This window comes from Ambystoma mexicanum, chromosome 3p (assembly GCF_040938575.1).
Source record: "Ambystoma mexicanum isolate Mex_15411 chromosome 3p, UKY_AmexF1_1, whole genome shotgun sequence".
Taxonomy (NCBI): domain Eukaryota; kingdom Metazoa; phylum Chordata; class Amphibia; order Caudata; family Ambystomatidae; genus Ambystoma; species Ambystoma mexicanum.
In genome coordinates this window covers 409,899,684-409,918,930 of record NC_090925.1, presented here as the reverse complement: position 1 = coordinate 409,918,930, position 19,247 = coordinate 409,899,684, and the positions used below count along the sequence as shown (strand labels likewise).

Sequence of the window (19,247 nt, the reverse complement as noted above, 5' to 3'; positions counted from 1 at the left end):
AGCCAAATGATTATTGAACTGTTAAGCAATGGAGGATGGCATAGTTTACCTGGTGTCCTGATCCAGCTGTGGCGTGCTTACATGCACAAAGACTTACCACGAGCATGTGGACAGACCACCACAGTATGTGCATACTGGACAAGCATGGCCAAACAGCAGAACTCTCATTACTGTGCATCATTCCAGGGGACTCTCTGTGGCACTTTATACTTGTCCCAGCTCTCCAGGAAAACCATGGAATTCGGGAAATGGGGGACAGATCTGTAAGATGGGGAAAGGTGTGCAAGAGCAACAAAGGCATTCACATTTGTGTTCTCTCTGCTGTGGTGATGTTTTAATGTCTCTTCTATGTGCATGTAGAACTACATTTGCTGCTGTTTTGTATTGAAAGGTCTGGTCTAAAGTATGTGATCTTAGACAAGCATTTCAAGGTCAAAATAATTGCTTTTAATCTTTTCCATTGTCAGTATAAGTTCAATAATTAGTTCATTATTATTGAACCATCTTTGAAATAGCAATGAAATTCGTGCATAGCCTCATCGCAGAAAATGACATCATGAAGGTATCGCGTGCCAGATATGTTATTGTGAAGAGCGTGTTCTTGTGCCCAAAAAGTTTTACATTCAAAGAAGCCCACATTGAGATTGGCCAAGACTGGGGCAAATGTTCTTGCTATCTCATCACCTACGGCCGTCCAGTTCACCAGTGAACATGCTATTCTGCAATGCGTTCTTCATCATAGCTCAGTTAATATTGCTGTGTTAAAAACATGGTGCGGATTTGGATTTGAGAAAGTATTTCATGATATTGCAGCGTAGCAGATGATCCTTTGACATGCAGTGTGTTCAAGTAAGCAGAATATAGCGATCCCAAAATGTTTTTTCATTCGCGTACATTCTTGCGGGCTGGTCAATTTGAATCAAAATGGTTCACAAATGGATACAGAATATGACTTGTTCAATCACGACTTTGGTTCCATTGATAATGGTACCATGCGGAGGGCTTTGGGTACCTTCTTTGTGAAGCTTAGGCAGGAATGATATAGGGGGTCATTCCGAGTTTGGAGGTAGCCATGGTGCTGTTAGCACCATGGCTACCTCCAAACCCGGGTCTGGTGTCTCTGAATGGGGACTTACCGTGTCATTCCATCCTTGGAGGACCCGGTAAATCCCCTTTCAGAAAACCATTCCCCATTCCCATTTGAGCCCCCATAGGGATCAATGGGAATGGGGAAGGAGCTAAGAACGGACCCGCAAATTGCAGGCCCGTTATTAGCTCCATGGTCCCTTAACGGGTCCCACTGAGGACGGCTGGTCAGACGAGCCGTTCCTTGTGGGACCCGCTAAGGGACCTCGGAATGTGGCGGTAGGGGGTTAATGGCACCAGCATCCTTACTGGTGCCGTTAACCCCCTACTGCCAGGATTGGAATGACCCCCATAGTCTCCTCTTGTGGTGATTTTACATGAAGAATTCGTAAAATAAGACCCTAGACCCTTGAAATCTTGGTGGCAGCTATAAATATAAGTGAGAAGTCCTTATGCTAATAAAGTCCCTTTTGCGACATTGACATTTAGTCACCTTTGTCAGGTTTCTTCTGGAGATGTTGATAAGGTAGCATTCCAATTTTTACTTTCTTGTTGATCTTTTTCAATCATGTGGTGACATAAGCATTATTTCCTGTGCACTGTTGTCGCACGCCATGACTTCCTGTGCACTGGTAATTAACTAAGAAGAAAGACTACTATAAATAGATACGGAAGGTTACAAAGCAGTGCGTAATGGTAGGTGGGATACAACTACGCCTTTTATTGAGCATATTATTGTCCACCAGTCTCAAAATCCATGAGGGGAATGTTCCCCAACTGAGTTACTTGATCAATATACTAACGTAGGTTCTCAGTGTTCTATGGAGCAGGAGGCAGGGTCTAATACCTCTGCTGTGCCCTCTTTGTCTATTATTAATAATTTGTTGGATGCAACAGATTCTCTTGGATCAAAATGCCAGGATTTGTGTAATGGGAGAATCTTGAACAGTATGTTGGTAGAATCATTTGCTGGGTGGTCCAAAGAGCTACAGAAGGTAGCACTGGAAATAAAAGGAAAATCCGGACGATATTGCACTTTTTAACAGATTTTTAAAAAGCATTTTTTGACACATCATTAACCATGGGGGATATTTTAAGAGAAGTAAAGAAGGATAGACTTCAGTCTGTAACTATCATGGCATGTCATGGGAAGGCTACAAAATCTATGAATGATGATGTACGGAGTATGATAGAGCGTCCTAACTCTATAGTGATACCGCTAATGGTGCATGCATTGGATTCTAACTCTGCGTCAAGGTGATATAGTGACACCGCTAATGGTGCATGCATTGGATTCTAACTCTGCGTCAAGGTGATATAGTGACACCGCTAATGGTGCATGCATTGGATTCTAACTCTGCGTCAAGGTGATATAGTGCCACCGCTAATGGTGCATGCATTGGATTCTAACTCTGCGTCAAGGTGATATAGTGACACCGCTAATGGTGCATGCATTGGATTCTAACTCTGCGTCAAGGTGAATGAGTGAATTAAAAAAGGTATCTGCATCAGTCTATGGCTATGCTCCCCAAGGTCTGCCAAGGAATGCAGCTGGTACTAGGTAATTAATTTCTAGCTCAAACTACGCTTTGTCTGCTGCCACCAGCTACCCCACTTGTTGGAGTTATTGTAGAAGTGCACCCCCTTCCCTCAGCTTCGAGTGAAATCACTCTTACGATTATCAATAAAACTGTGCATTGGATAAATACTAGGATTCTCGGTGAGAGTATAAATACACAAGACATTCTGATGGCCAGAAGGGTGGCTTGAATGGGAATAATTACAAAATCACTCCAGGGCGACTGCATAGTGGCGTTATTTGCTAATGACAGAGGGGCTGTATAGGTAATAGACATCCGTATTTTGGGGGGGAGAGCTCTAGAAACCTGAACTCATCCTCCAATGACTTTGTCACTTTCTCACCATAACGTTGCCCTACCTCTAGTGCATAAAGAAGAATGAAGGCTAGCAGTGCCGACAATCTGGTCGGGAGGGCAAGCCTAGCATGGACTCCATAATTAGTGAACACAGATCTGAAGCCCTTCCTACTTTAGAGAAAGTGGAATGACTGTAGCATATACATATAGTACTCAGGGGAAATTGGGAAACAAAATAATTAGGTGTGCGAGCAAAGGCCTCTTCAGTATCGACTATCCCAATAGCAACAGTGACTCTGTGGAGTTGGTTAGTGACTCACTCTTGTGTGTGTCGAGGAATACTGTGGCTGGATGAGGTAAATTGCCCCATAGCAGTGTTATGAAAAAGCTGGCCAAGCATGATACAATTTTGTTACAGGAGACTTGGTCACCCAAAGACATTAGTCTCGATGGGTATCGCGCCTATCAAATAAACGCTAGTAAGAAAGCCTGTAGAAGATACTGCGGTGAGATAGCTATCTTCATTAGCTCTTCAATTAAGGCCAAATAGATTCAGTGGGTCCTGATGTCTGTTTTATTCAGGTGCTACATTTAAGTATTGTTGGGTGTGAAGTTGCATGTTTAATCAGCTATTCCAACACCCCTCAGAATGTGGCAGAGTCAACAAGCGTAACTTTGTAAGAGTGGAAAGGATCATTTCATTTCATCCACAGTTGGGGTGAATGATTGAGTAATTTGAGGAGGTGATTTTAATGCTAAAATGGTAGTGGCGCCACGACTCGTCATGAGGATTTTGTAAACGGAATTATAAATCATTTAATGCGGGACCCTCGTACCTGTGCAAAGTGTCTAATGTTATATACATGGCTGATCAAACGGGGTCTAAGAAAGACAAATGCACGCTTCTGCAGGGACATCCCTGTGAAATTTTGAGGTCATTAGGGAAGTTCCACCATCAACTACCTTTTCGTTCTCTTATCAAAATTGTTGCTTGTCATGTGGTTGAGGGGTTATAGCCAGTCAGATAGCACAGAGAGTAGAGCACTCACTTTGACATTCCTGCAGAGCCTGCTGACGTAGGTTTGAATCCTGGAATGGGCAAACTCCGCCTTTAATCCTTCTGAGGTCGATAAATGAGCACCACACACCGTTCGTAGCGCTATATAAATGCGAATTATTATTTTGTAGTGATGATCAAAATCTCTCGAAGTATCAGGCAGCAGCACTTTGTGGAAGTCAATTATAATAAATCTGAGCAGTCACATAATGCTGTAGTGAATTTGTCACGCTGTTGAGTGCAATGGGCAATGTAGACAACCCTAATGGTGAAATTGTGAAACCAAATTCAGAATGGGCGGCAAACCTACATAACTCTTTTGGTGGTTCCCCAACGACTTTAAATATTTTTTTAGTCTATCGTGCTACTGATTTCTAATTCCTTCTCCACAAATTGCTCCCATGTGGCACCTCTTAGAGGCCAAAGGTGTTTTAATATAGTAGATCAACGAAACATATGCTTTTGCATGGGCTGAAAGATCCTGTTGTGGATGGAAAGGATTGCCAGATCTGTTCAAACAGTTTTAATTGGGCAATGAGGCTTAGTCAGAACAATACTAGTAAATTCTGTGAATTGGTGGTTAATGGCCCTATGTACTTGCGCCCATTACCGGTCATGCAAACCAATGCTGAAGATCGGGCATGGATTGAACATTTTTTCACCCTTTATGAAGCCAGTAGTATGCTGCAACTGGGCAGCTGTACCTTGATATATGAGCTTTCTGTGGTGGTAGTGGTAGCACTAATGATCCTGATACCCTAAAATTCCCTGCGGAAGAGATTGGATGTGCCATAGGTGATCAAGTGCCTAACCTTTGTCCGGGACCAGCTGCTATACCTACCGATTTATTTCAGGATTTAGTACCTCTTTGAGGCCCTATATTACTTTTGAGTTTTAACGTAATGATGCTTACAAAAAAGCATCCTTCATCTTGGTAACAAGCCATATTTAAGAAGGGACCGAGAGAAAATCCAGCTGCTTATAGGCCATTTTTGCAGGACAGGGCCCTTTCTAAAAAAAAAAACAGAACATTGGGTTTCTGATAATAGTATGGCTTTGCCAATACAGGTGGGATTTTGAGAGGGGCTAAAGACCAACAACAGTGGCTTAATTATAGCAAACTCCTTGTATGTGACGCATGAGCCGTTCTATCTTCCCTTCATGGGTCTAAGTATGTCGTTCAATAAGGTCAAGAGATCCACATTTTGGCAGATTCTAAAGAATTTGAATTGCCAGTCAGAAATCTTAAACACTTATTTAAATTCATTACAACACCTGGGCGTGTTTTACGAGTGGAAGGCATCAGTGGTGCACCACATTGTTTCCAATTAAATCAGGGGCATTGCAGGGCTGTGTCCTGGTGCTACTGCTATTCTCTTTGAATGCAAATGGCTTATACAATACTCTTGTTCAAGTGGGAGCGGATGTACCGAAAATAGGTGGCATGCTTGTACCAGTATTAGCTTATGACGACAACACGTTTTTAATAGCTAGAACGCCCTGTGCTCTACAAAATGTTATCAATGTGTATACACCATTCATGAATAGTTTCGACCTCAAGATCAACACCGATAAATCAGTCATACTAACCTGCTATCTTTGGAGGAGAAGTATAAAAACACACACTTTCTACTCTGACAACAAACAAATTGTGGCTGTGTCAAAGAATATCATTTACCAACAAATGTAATGGTGATTGCCATGTAATTAAACAATTGGCGAAGATGAAACAGACATTGGGTGCAATCAATAGATGTGCAAAAACGTTTAAGGCCCAAACAATTGAAATTATAATAAAGGTTTATAGCATGAAAGGAAAGGAGGTGGTGAAATCTGGTGGGGCCCTTTGGCGGTATACAGACTCCTCAAAGCTGCAAACCGTGGAAAATCATTTTATTAAAAACATACTTGGTGTTTCTAGATCAACCTCTAATTTTGCAGTACATACAGAAGTGGGGTTCTATTTCTTAGAAGCTGAACCTGCATTAGAACTGACAGGTCAGTGGTGAAGAGTATGGAGCAATACTAAGGCTGTACTGACTCACCATTTTATAAAATCCTGAAGGTTCAACCCAATATCGCTGAGTTAGGAGTTCAACTAAGGGCTTAGTAAAACCATTCAACTGAGACAGTACAATACTCCACTCGTAGTATAAGGCTTTACCACCTGAGTAGACAGAGCGTAGACAGAGCAAACAGGCTTATCTTAGGAGGGAGAGAGGGCTGTAGGAATGTACATAGAACCTGTAGTATGCCATGGATTCAAAAGAAACACTTAAGACCAGACGTATCATAAAAAATAAAGGTTTATTATAAATATAAGTAGGCCAAGTTAAGTCTTGGAGTAGGTACTAGTCATAGAGTCATAAACACATTATAAAAACACAACACAATGGTTGAAGGTACACAGACCAAAGCATACACCTTCTTCAGACTACCTAACAGTAATTCTAGGGAAGTCAGACCTTATCATACCATTTACTATAGACCACACCTATTCATGGGAAGTAAAAACCATATGTTACTTTCTGATTACAGTAAGTCAAGGGTAGTAGACCCTGTCAGTTATGCAATGCCACTCAGCAAAGAAACCACATAGTCAACCAACCCTGTTACAAGGATACTTTTCTGAATAGTGGAACACAGATTCAAGGAACAGTATATATCGATAACTACTTTTACACAGTTATGCTAGGTGAGCAAAACCTTTTGGTGTAATATACAATTACAGTTGATTTTCAGCTCAGTGGAACACAGACTAAGATAAGCAAGAACCTTTTACACTAATTTAGGATTGCACCAGGCAGACCAAGGTCAGCTACACCTATAGAACACTTTGTAAGAATGGTACACAGCTATTCTAGGCAGGTAAAACCTAACGTTGTAAGATACTATTACAGTTACTTTTCAGATCAACGGAACACAGATTGAGGTAAGCACTAACACTTTAACTTATTTTAGGATGGCGCACAGCTAAGTCATGGTAGGCAAAACCTATATATGTTTTAAAGGAGCTACCAGCAACTTAAAGGTAGGTATAACCCTAAAACTGTTTAAACATCTGTATAAAACAGACCAGGGAAAGCAAAACCCAATGTTGCACTTTATGAATGACTCAATGTTAATCGAGGTAGGTAAATAGGTAAAACCTAAGGCAGACTTATTCTAAACAGGCTATACAGCAAGTTATTGGAATCAAGGCTCAGTTGGGAAACGTAGACACCTATTCTCTGAAAGAAATAGTTAGTGAAGCCAACAGCATTACTTTTGGGAAAGAGGCACAACCAATTTACAGGTGAGAAAAATAACCCTGTACATATTTTTCAGAATGTCACAATACACATTCAAGGTAAGTACCTTTGTAACTGTTCACTCTCAGAGTTTCAGTTGTCAACTAACTCTTTCACAAGTAAGTATTTTTCAAACACGTGATCTAGGTGCCAGTTGTAGACAGTGTGAGATAGGGTTCTGTTGCAGCAAAAGTCAGAGTCCCTGTGAAAGACTGTTTGAACAAGTAAGTATTTCACTTTAAAGTTAGTTAGGGTCCAAGGACTTCTGAGAAGACGCCCTAGGGGGGTTCCAGAAGTGGGCCTGGGTGAACTGGATGGAAGGACTCCCAATCACAAGTACACCCCAAAGCTTTACAGAAATCACAAAGGCTTAATGTAAGTAAATACCCCAACCAACACAGTACCTTAGAAGGGAAGAAGAGTTATAGCAGCAGAGACTTCAGGATCTGCAGCCAAAAACCCAGTCTTTGAATTCCTTTATCATGAAGACAAAACACAGGACACTGCAAGGGCTTTTGCAGCAGGGGGCTCACAGGGAAGGCTCTAGGAAAGAGTATATTTGCATGATTTACTCAGCAAAGAAGAAGAGGTTGCAACGGCGAACACTTCACGACCTGCAGCCAAAAACCTGTTTGCTGAATTCCTTGCCATGAAGACAGAAGACAGGGTGCTGGAATGATCAATGTGGAGGGCTCCAGGCAAGAATTTCCTCATGGCTAGATGTGTCTCTGTAGTTTTGGTGCACTTTTCAGGAGCTAGAAGAAGATTGAATATTGCTGGTCAGATTATCGTCACTTGCAAGGTCCAGCACTCTGGTGAGGGGAATTTCCAGACTCGGTTCAGGCCTCTGGTGGTCCAGCAGGATGCCATCAAAGTTTCAGCTGAATTTGGAATTCAGAAGACCATGCACCACCTGATGGATTGAGGACCTAGGGTATTGTATTGCAGCCCTGTAAGGTCGCAGTATGATGTGGGATGGCTCAAACTCCAGGTCTTCTCAAGCCTAGTGTATCTCACTAGGCTCTGGGTCAGGGTCTTCCTTTTTGGGATTCCCAGGTCAATTGGAAGGAAGGGTAACAGCAGGCTCTGGTTACATAACAGGCTGCCCAGTTGCTGAAATTGCTATGGCTGTCGTTTCTTCATCTTCCTCTTCGGTTTCAGATCCAGTGGTCGACTACCTCTTCAGCTTCCGGGATCAGAGTTTTATGCAGGAACCCAGCCAATCAGACAGACTTGCAAATTCAAACTTGGGGAGTTGGCAGTCCTTTCAGTACATTCAGCCTCCTAGTTTGAACTGGATTCTCACATTCAGGCTGGAAGTAAAAGGGCTGCAAAGTTTTGGACTACTCCCTCGCTTCCTGCATTCACAGACACTCTGGAGCCTGGGTGGGCTTGACCGAGATCTGCCGCTGAGGATAAAAATCACACAAAGGGATATCCCACCCTGAAGGGCAGGGGAAAGACGAAGCAGGGAAAAGAAGTGTGAAAATGGCTAAAAAAGAAGACGACCATTTTGGTAAAATGGGCACCCATGGATGCCTTTTCCCACAGCTGTGAAAACAGCCCACGATAACGGTGCACTGAATTTGTCAAGGGTTCACTGCCACCAGTCATTTCAGGTAAGCTTGTCCCTGTAACAGAATTGTTACATTGATAGTGAGAATGGGGATACATTGTATCTCCCTAGAACTCCACATTAGGTTGGGTGGGCTGGTTTCACCTAACAAAATGTAAAAGGGATCAAAAGATAATTTCTACCCTTGGGAACTGTAGTTCTCACAAGGTTAGCCAGATAAAGTTAAAGGGGAGCCCCAAGGGCATCCTTGCAACAATAAAAAGGTATATACCAAAAGTTGTCAAAGCGGATACAATTAATAGAACCCTATGAAGAGTCTTAAAAATGACAATCATAAAAAGAGTAAAAGATTCTCTGAGTGTGGAAAAAGGTTCCCACTCACATTGGCTATTCCATATGCATTTTTGAACAAGCTAATGAGGTGGGCTATTTTGCATCTCCCCGGAATTTAGATCTACGATCTCACCAACATTTAAAATCGACACTGGTGAGTTTCTACTCCACTGAGCTTTTGAAACTTTCTAATCGGTGGCATATGTTTTTTAAACATAAAACACATTCAAGAATATTTGACATGGTACAAGTATGGATCGTTACTTAAGTTCTCGTGCAAGATTTTATTGCCTACCTTTAAGGTTGATATCGGTGAAATGGTCAAACAATCACCTTGCTAGCGAGCGGAGCTTTCTTTTGTGCAACCCTCTTCAGAAGAAGATCTTTTGCACTTTATGTTTTTCTGCCCTGCTTATGCACACATCAGAGCAAATACACTGTGGCCCATACTGAGGAGTGCAGAATTTCTTCGATGTCGGTCCAGGGCGCTGCTTTTTACTGCGGCGGAGTATCCACTAATTGGTTGGGCTTTGCACACCTATCTCCACCAAGCCTTAAACATCAGGACGGTCTGTGTGTTGCTGCAAGTTTTATTTGCAGCGCTTTGTGACATGAGGATTTTTAGATGTGCCGTTTCATAGTGTATTTATATTTGTACATTGTGATGATGTAATTGTTCTCTACTTTTTGGATTGTATATTGAAATCTATGTGATGAAGATTAATTTATTGTACAGTTTTATGGAATTTGACATTCCGAAATAAACTTGATGATGATGGTAGGTGTGGCAGGATAAAACACTGCACACCCTGATTAAATAATTGCCGTTTCATTCACCGTTTACATTTAAATGTGTTTTATTTTATTTCCATGAATGCCAACTAACGAAAATCTGCTTCCTTTTCGGTTTTCTTTCCCACACAGAGCCATTATACTGGTATTATTAAATTGAAATTGCTCGACAATGCGCCCGAAGGTTGCACTTTGCAGTTTTCTATCTATTTGGTAACCGTTGTTAATAAAATTAGACCTGACTAAAGCAAAACTGCATTTAGAATGAAAGCTCTATGCACAGATCACAGACAAAAGCATATTAACAGAAGACCCTTGGATTATGTAATCCGTTACAAAATAGTAAAGGGGTAATATTGTGTTGAACAGGGCTTGCGGTTATCGTTATCTTTAATAGTATTTTATTTGCCCTTCTCATGTTACTTTCAGCACTTCCCAGCAGGACAGCCTTGCTGTAAGTGTGAAAGTGCTAGCACTTCTTACACTCTGATAGCACCTGGACTCAGCAGGACTGTCTTTGCACTTTAAGGAAACACATTCCTCTGGAATCTTTTCAGTTCACTGTTTAGAAAGTTACACTACCTCAGAGAATTTGTCACATCACCTTTAATTGCCACCTATTTTCAACCTCTTCCCCCTTTTGTCTGGAACTCAGGTGCAAGCATCATGAGTGGGGTGAGACTACATGTTTGTGACTTATCATTTTTTTAACATAATTTCATTGAAAGGTCAACATATATGTAATGCAGATATCTGCTTTATGGTATCAGGCACAACTGTGAATATGGATACCCCATATTCTGACTATATGCCATTGGTCCCCTTCTGAGTGCAGTGTTTTGGGTTTAATAGAGTGCAAGCCTTGCCCAGGGAAGCAGCAGAGTTCTGTACTTCCGTAGGGGTTACAGGCATCTTTAGATGCCCATATAACAGCGTTTATTACCAGCACACTGTTTAGGTTAGGCAGCAACAGCTCACATTTACAGTTAGGGGGAACATGTGACAGTGCTGAAAAGGAGCATTTGGGTGGAAGAAAGGGGTGGTCGGTAAAGGGTGGTCCTCATGAGTGATATTTGGCTGTGTGGGTTTAGGGTCTGTATCTTAAAGGATGTTCATAATATGCTTCTTGAAGAGGAGGGACACGATTTATTTTCTGAATTGCATGAAGGCAGCGCCTGTGTGATGTTGATGGGCACGAGGTTCTGACATTCTAGGTACAGCAATTAAGATTCTTGTGTTTCTTCTTATTTCCTTTTTGCATTGATCCTGCTTTAGTCCCTCCAGGTCCTGACTTCTGCTGAAGGGCTGACCGCTAGAGATAGTAATTTCTGCTGCTAGGTAGGCAGAAGCGTGCCTGGTGACAGCTTTGTATATGATGATGCTGGCTTTGAATGTGATGCACGCTTCTAGGAGTAGCCACTGAGGTTCAATGAGTTTGACCAATGTGTATTGATACTGGCAGATTGTAATTCATGCTCGGATGGTGCATGGGAGGCCAGTTAGCAGGGCTGATAGGACCCGGGCTTGCATGGTGGATATAGTGTATGGTAGGAAGGATAGCTGTAAATCCCATGACGGCTGAGCTTTCCTCACTATGTGTGTTTTGAAGGCGAGGTGGCTATCGGTGTAATCTCAGAGACCTGATGTCGAGTGTCCGCAGCTGGTTGAAGCTCTCCTAAAAGGTCATGCTGAACAGTCACGTCTGCAAGGGGCAGGAATGCCATTTTGGTGGGGTTCAGTTTGAGATGGGCGCTGGACATCCTGGTTCAAATTAGGATGAGGCAGACCATGAGCTATTGGCTGTCAATGACAGAAGATATTTTCAGGTATATTTGTATACCATCTGTATACTAGTGTGTATGGATATGATATGATATTACCAGGGGCTCCACCTAGAGTTTGAATAATGCAGGTGGAGCCCTGTGAGACCTCCCTGGTGATGGGTAGATATGGTGACCTGGTGATAGCCACCAGGGCACACTGCTTATGGTCTTCAGGTTGGAGATGAAACAGCAGAGGTTCACCTACAACCTTCTGGATGCCTGTGCAGTTGTGCAGTGGTTCATGAAAGCCACAAAGAGATGGCAGAGGACTATGAGGTGGGGGGTTTCTGTCCTAAAGTATACAGGGTGCTATGCCTATCAATTCAATCATGGCTGTCTCCATCCTGCATCAGTGTCTGAAGCCTGATACAGAGATCTGCAGCAAGCCATTGGCATTGATGTGTGATTGGAGTGGCTGAAGCTCCTTCATACATCTTGCACAGGAAAAAAAAAAGGTTGTGTGGCGGGCTTTAGCTGCTGAGGTCATCCGTGTCCAGAATGGGTTTCTTAAGCATGGAGACAATGTGCAACGTTTTGAGCGTGATGGGGGAGGTGCCCTGTAGTAGGGATGCTTTAATTATTGCCCAAGTGGGGTGGAGCATTTCCATGGGGAGTGTCTTGAGAATGGAGTTTTTTTTACTTTGAGGGATGCTAGTGTCTTTGTCAGTTCATCCATGTGGAATGGTTCAAAGGCAGTGGGCCTCATTACGAGGAAGGCGGTAGAGGGTTAACGGCAATGGTAGAGCTGCCGGTGCCATTAACCCTCTACTGCCTCATTATGAGGTCTGCTCGTGGATCCCGCTAAGGACGCCTGCTAAAACCAGGTGTCCTTAGCGGGACCCGCTAGCAGACCAGGATGCTAACAGGCCAGTCATTAACTGGCCCGTTGTTAGCATCCTCCCCATTCCCGTTGTGAATGGGGATTTACTGGGTCCGGGTTCCTGGTAAAGGGAATTACCGGGCCCTCCAAGGTCGGAATGGCACAGTATTTCCCCATTCCAGGAACATGGACCCGGTATGGGGGTAGCCATGCCGCTAAAAGCAGCATGGGTACCTCCATACTCGTAATGAGGCCCAGGGTGTGTTATGTTAGGAATCTTGCATATCGCACAGCTGGACAGTGATGGACTTAAAACACTAAGCCGTGTCCACATACTGAGCATGTCATTGTTTAGGGTGGTAGGATGGGCATTGCTTTGTTGCTTTGAGCCTTCACTAAACCAGGCAAAGCAGATTGGCAATAGGTTTTCCAAGACTGTAATAATCCCACCTTTATGTATACAATACGTTCACCACTTTCAAACATCACACCACTAAATCAGCTTAATTGTGTTATTTGCACGGAGAAGCAATGAGATGGGGCAGATCTTGTAAATTTGCATGGCTTTCATCACAGAGAGATGCAAGGATTCTAAAGGCCTAGTCCTTTTCGTGTAGAAAACACTTGCGTTCCTCCTGACGGGCAGCCTTTTTTCCACAACCTTACCCTTCTCTCCTTTTGGTAAAGCCTGCTCTCCCTTTACCTCACTCACTTGCTGTCTACGTCCTCCCTTTTCTGCTCCTCTTTTCCAAAACACTCATTCAAGTTTTGTCAAAATGTTGCAGCCCAAAGGTCACTGACTTGTGTTAATTTCACTGCTTTTCACTTTGAATGTGACAGCATGGGCACGTCTCAGCGGGGGTGTGGTACTTTTAATGTGAATTAATGGGCAATACTCAATGTGACTGTCTCGCCATCAGTGGGAGAATATGGGCACTTCACAGTGTGACTGTCTTGCGTTTAATAGGGCAGCGCCTGTCTCCTCTGCCTTTCATGGAAGGGTTTAGACCTGTTCAGAAGGACTATCTGACTGCAGTGGAATTTGATTGGGCCTTCTAAACAAGACTGATTCTGCAGGGATAGCTGATGGGTTAAGCACTTGCCGCTGGCGTATGGTGGATGAAAGCAGTACCAGTGCATTGGGTAATTATACCTATTGCTACTGTGCTTAGCAGGCATGATTGTTACTGGCAAGGGAATGGTGTGCCCTCTTTATACGATTGTAGTTACTAGGAAGGACATGATACAGTGCTTCCCAAACAAACAGGGCTACCTTAGTTTAATGGGACATCATTTGTAGTGGTCAGAGCTCTGCCCTAATCTGATTGGAAGATGCTGGGTGTGTGGTGGTCCCCACTAAGCAATCTGCTCTGAGGCATCCTATCTGTGGTATCGTCTGTCTGGTGATCCAGATGTTTAGCACATTGGCAAGGCCACTTACCATGCATACCTTTAGGGGAGGGTAGGTAGCCACTGTTCTCGTTACTGCTGATAGTATTGTAGTTTCCAATTTGAGTGTTTTGGGAATCAGAAATATTCACAGCATTGCTTTCTCCTTGCTGGTTGATGATGTTCGTGGGGTTGTTCTGAAAGAAGAAATTGTTGATCACAGGGCCGGCTGAAAAATAATGGCACAAAATAAAGACATGCATTAGAGAATGTGGGAAAAATGCGGGCAATGCCCCAATATGAGATTTAGGAATGACGCTGAGACAAAATGATCATTTGGTGATGTAGAGGTGCTGTGATAAATAATGTAGGTTTTTTGCATAAAGTATCTATTTGCCCATAATCCCTGATATAGTTTGATTCAGGCTGTGACTGTCACCATTAGCCCACAGCTCCTGATTTCAAACATTCTAAGCGAGAACAGCCTGGGCCAGGCACTTTACTTATGAAGGCTGTTATGCAATTTCATGGGCGGTAGTCTGGACGGGGAGCAAGCCGAGCTCATTTCTATCCAACCATCCAGGACGCAGGACTCAATTAATGAAATCTCTTCTGCTTTCGAATGCTCTTGATTGCCTGTGAAGGCTCTCATACACACAGCAACAATCACGCCATTAGTCGATTTGATTTGATTTGATTGGAAATCTTATATTAAACTGCAGTGAAAAGCAGCACAAGCTAAATTGCCACAAGACACAGCAGGAGCGAAACCACAGTACAGCGATGGAAAATTGGCCCAACAAGCAGATGACAAGAATAGAACTTCTCTGCAAAATGCAGTAGAGCTGGAAATCCCGCGGAATTCAAGAGTAAAGGGATTTGCAGGTTTTGAGGCATTGACCAGAATGTGAACAGACACCACTAAGGTCAGAAGCCATCAAACATAACCTTTTAGAATTCTCAACAATACATGAGTACAGTGACTAAGATTTATTCAGACCAAGGGTCCTTCAGAATAATCACTTGAATATAAACAACATTTATCAAATGGAAGCACTGCATCCTTAAACACCTGCTTTCTTTGCTCATGTTATTTGAAACCTGGGTTTGCCACATGCCTGGATATAGAGCAACCCCAAGGACGGTTTCCTCCAAACCCACAGACCTGAAAATCAATGAACCTTTAAACAGAGGGTCCTCTGTGAACCTTGCAAAGAAGCTAAGCGTATACCATTTGAGTGGAACCCATCACTGATTGGACCTGATGGAAGTGGATTCTCCCATACACCTGACTTGTGAACACAGGTGAGCATGGTGAAAAACATCAAAAGAAGTAGCCGTACAAAATCTGTGTTAGACACATACCTATATGGTTGGGCTTGATCAAAGAGGCCCCCATTGGAAGCCAAGCTTGGGCACATACCTATACATGCACGCACTGCTCATGATTGGACTTAAAAAAAAGATATGTCCCATGAACATCTGGGTTCAAGTCAATCATGAACACCATTGGACCAGGCATCTTCAACTCAGCGTTGGCCCACTGCTGGGTAATATTGGATGCCAGGAAGCTGACTTCCCTCTGAAACACACCCCTGTGCATGGCTGGGCGTGATGAAGGATTCCTTCCAAAACTGTACTGCGGCACACATGCCTGGGCATGACAGGGCTTGATGAAAGATACCCTTCAAAACTGGAGTCAGGCACACACCTGGGTAACACTGGATGCCATGAAGGATTGCCTATAAACGGAGTCTGGCACATGCCTGGGTATGATTGGACGTGATGAAGGATTCACTCTAAAACTGAAGTCGGGCACATGCCTCACCATGACTGGACCTGAAGTATGTGGATTCACTCTGACACCTGAATCCGGCACACATCTGGATATCATTGGGAGTGATGAACACAAATTCACTGTGAAGTCTGGATTATACTTATTCTGCCAGTAGGATTAATTGCATGTACCCGTGTTTAATAGGTGATTGAGGCTATCTTTTTTTGTTAAAAGTCACATAGGTGGTCTGCTGTGGTGAAGCGAGCAGCGCAGTATTTTTACAGTTCGTGTGAGCTGGAGGCACGGCTACCTTATTCCTGAGTGCTTCATAAACGCTAAAACCTGTGGAATGCAGAGCAGAGCTGAGGTGGTGCAGAGGTGGTCTGCTGTGGTCCACTGTGGGGCCGGGAGGGACAGGATAAATCCACTTTCATTCCTTCTGCCTCCCTCTTACTGCTTTGGACGTTTGTATTAGCTGATCGTCTGTCGTAAGCCACGCGTGAGAGAACATTATAACACCAGTAAATATTTCTTTACGAATGTTTGGTGCCTACATGGGAGGTAGCCTCTTGGACCACGCGGTTTGTACCACACCTTCGCCCCCTACACACTCTAGGCACCTACTTAAAAGGAGCTCTTTTGCGTAATTGTCTTCGCAATAATGCCGAAACCGACGTTACGCAGTGCAACGGTTCATGCAAACTGCCAGACCAAAGATTAGAGTCACACCAAGCCTCGTCGGAAAAACATCACTAACAGCAAGAAAAAGTCAACAAACAAAACAAGTCTTCCTCAAAACTGACATCTCGACTTTTTCTGTTTCAAAAGAAATGTCTCCCCTGAACTTTAAATCCTCTCTAACCTAAAGCAACCTATCAGAGGACTCCTTCTCACAGTCCATTGACAACAACAATTCTTTGTTAAAAATGTTTTTTAAATCTGCACCTTACCTCACTCGGAGGAGAAAAGGATTTACCTACAGAACTGTGCAAAGGAAACACTACAGACATAAATCTTTCTAACTCGCCAGATCTTGCTGCCTTCGTCTCGCCCTCCTTTTCTACCACCACGTCTGGAATAAGCCAAGGAATGGAGGCGGACAGCTTGTCTGAACAAGACTTTGAACCTCTCTCTAGTACCAATTTACCTGCCAGAAACATGCGAACGCTCCTTGTTAAAATGGACGTCCTTTCATCGCAAATAGAAAAAATGACCAAGCGCCAAGACGACATCAATCCACATTGGCTCTAATATCTCTTCAGATTGTGGCCAAAACCACTAGGTCACCATGTCCTGCTCCCCCTCCTTCCAAGCTAATACCAGTAATTGCAACAAACATTGTAAGGACATCATCCACTAAGGCAGGAAATGAGCCTACATCCCAGGTATTTGCCCCAAGGCCCCACATACATTCATCGCAGATGGATGTTCATGAGGAAAATTGGGACTTCACAGAGGTCTTTGTTCCTGCAAGTCCTCGTTTGGCTAAGTCTCAAATGTTCCAAAGTCTACAAAATTGGCTAAATTCAACTCGCACCATCTTAACAAGCCAATGGGACAAAAGATGAAGACCGCCCATGCCACACGTAATCAGGCAAAGACTGTGCCATGTACCGGTATCCCACAAACCAAGGGAAAAATAGTAACTAATAAACTGGCAAATGGTCACACTAGGCAAGTGACCTTAGAGGGCTCCCGCCCAAAATGCCATCTCGGCAGGCTACTGAACGCCTGTCCATGCGGGCACAAGCAGTGTTGTGTACAAATGCAAATAGCCATCAACACACTGTTGCCTAAACCCAGGGAACTGTCCCAAGGAATCGAGCTCTAAGGAAAAGGACTTTGGACCCCTGCAATCTTCAACCTCTAGGGAAATGGGTCATTCTGGAGGAATTGTATCCTACTAACTTTAGCCCTCTTTTGATCGGCACCTGACTTTTGTCTATTTTCCAGAAATTGCTGTAGCTTGTATTACTCAGCTCCATCAGTATTGTTTGCTTGGACAGCTCCACAAACTGGGCCCTAATTGAATTTTCTTCACCTTTTAGTAGCGTCACTACTCAAATCATGTACGCAAGCTGTGTCTGCCATTGGCATATCCCTTATTATTTGCCGTAAAGCTAAATATACAGAACATCCGGGGGTCACACCAAAAACAGATAAGATCCCCACTCCTTTAAAAGGAAGTAACAAATCAGAAAGATCTAGCCTGAGGGATTTACAAACAAATATGGACCATGCCATGATTGAAGAACAAACAGCTTACTTCTGGCAGCCTGAACGTACTGTGAATGGGGCAAATTGACTTCACCTCTCAGACCTTCATTTAAGGTGGATATCCTGGAGTACGTTTCGCTACCACTCTTTCCTCACTCACCTAGAGGGTTTGGAAACTGTTGTAGCCAGTGATATGTTTATGCTTCTGGAAACCTGGTGTTCTAAATCCTTTGGTATAAATGGTTTCCAAATAGTTCAAAACATAGCACTTCCTTCAAGTAGATGCTGAGCCAGTGGCGGTCTTGCTATAGGTGCTAAATTAACATACTCACTCCTGCAGTTCCCTGACAAAACCCAGTCTCCTTATGATCTATCAGTGATACTCCAGGTTGCAATGGAAAAACAGCTCCTATCTTGATAATAAATGTATATTATCCACCTGGAAACACACAGACTAAAGTCATACATGCTGCAATAGATGAAATAATCATACAGTGGCATGATGTGTCAGCATCGGCAGCCACTTTTCTTGTGGGTGACTTAAATGTAAAGAGCCTGCAGAATAACCACTCTTACCTCCATCGATATGCTCGCCAGTGGTCTTGTTACCTGAAAACCCTGGAGCTGGTCCATCTCCCTTTTGTAAATAATACCAAAGATCACAAAATCTCTACTTGGATAAATGGGATTGCTAAATCGCATATGGATTATATAACAGCTGATTGTAAGTTCACCCCCTACTGCAGTCCTATTTCGATTTGTTTCAACAATCTAAGTGACCATGCAGTCTTGAGCTGGAACTATTATTTAGCTAAAGCCTGTAAGAGCCTGATCCTGAGAGCCCAGGCCAGCCCAAATGTGCAGGGAAATTGCATGCACTGGTCCACTGCTAGCATTAGGGACATCTATGCCTCGCTGTGGAGTAATTAATTAAATACTGCAACTGCCTTAACAACAGCAATTTGGGATTTGGAGCACATAAGATCTAGGGTGCAGGATTTGAACAGAAATAGCTATAACGAGGTGCGTTGTAGCACTGCAAATAAAAGAACCCTATATGACCCAGCTATTGCGGCCAAAAAACATCTAAACAGCAAGGCACGCACCTGGATCAGGTGTGACCATACTCTCAGTGACCAGACAAAGAAGAGCATTATTAAAAAACTGCCCACTCACTATAAAAACTACTGGCTGTAGTTAGCTAAACAAT

The 19,247-nt window shown here is 43.2% G+C and overlaps 1 protein-coding gene across 2 annotated transcripts in view; it reads right to left on the bottom strand.

The window, feature by feature from the left end:
* Positions 1 to 19,247, bottom strand: part of ZBP1 (Z-DNA binding protein 1) — a 169,852-nt gene that overhangs the window by 36,687 nt on the left and 113,918 nt on the right. The window contains exon 5 of one of the 2 annotated variants that reach the window (XM_069651089.1): positions 14,096 to 14,272. In XM_069651089.1, the coding sequence (XP_069507190.1) occupies positions 14,096 to 14,272 (177 nt within the window). The remainder of the gene's footprint in view (positions 1 to 14,095; positions 14,273 to 19,247) is intronic. The other variant, XM_069651090.1, reaches the window with a different exon arrangement.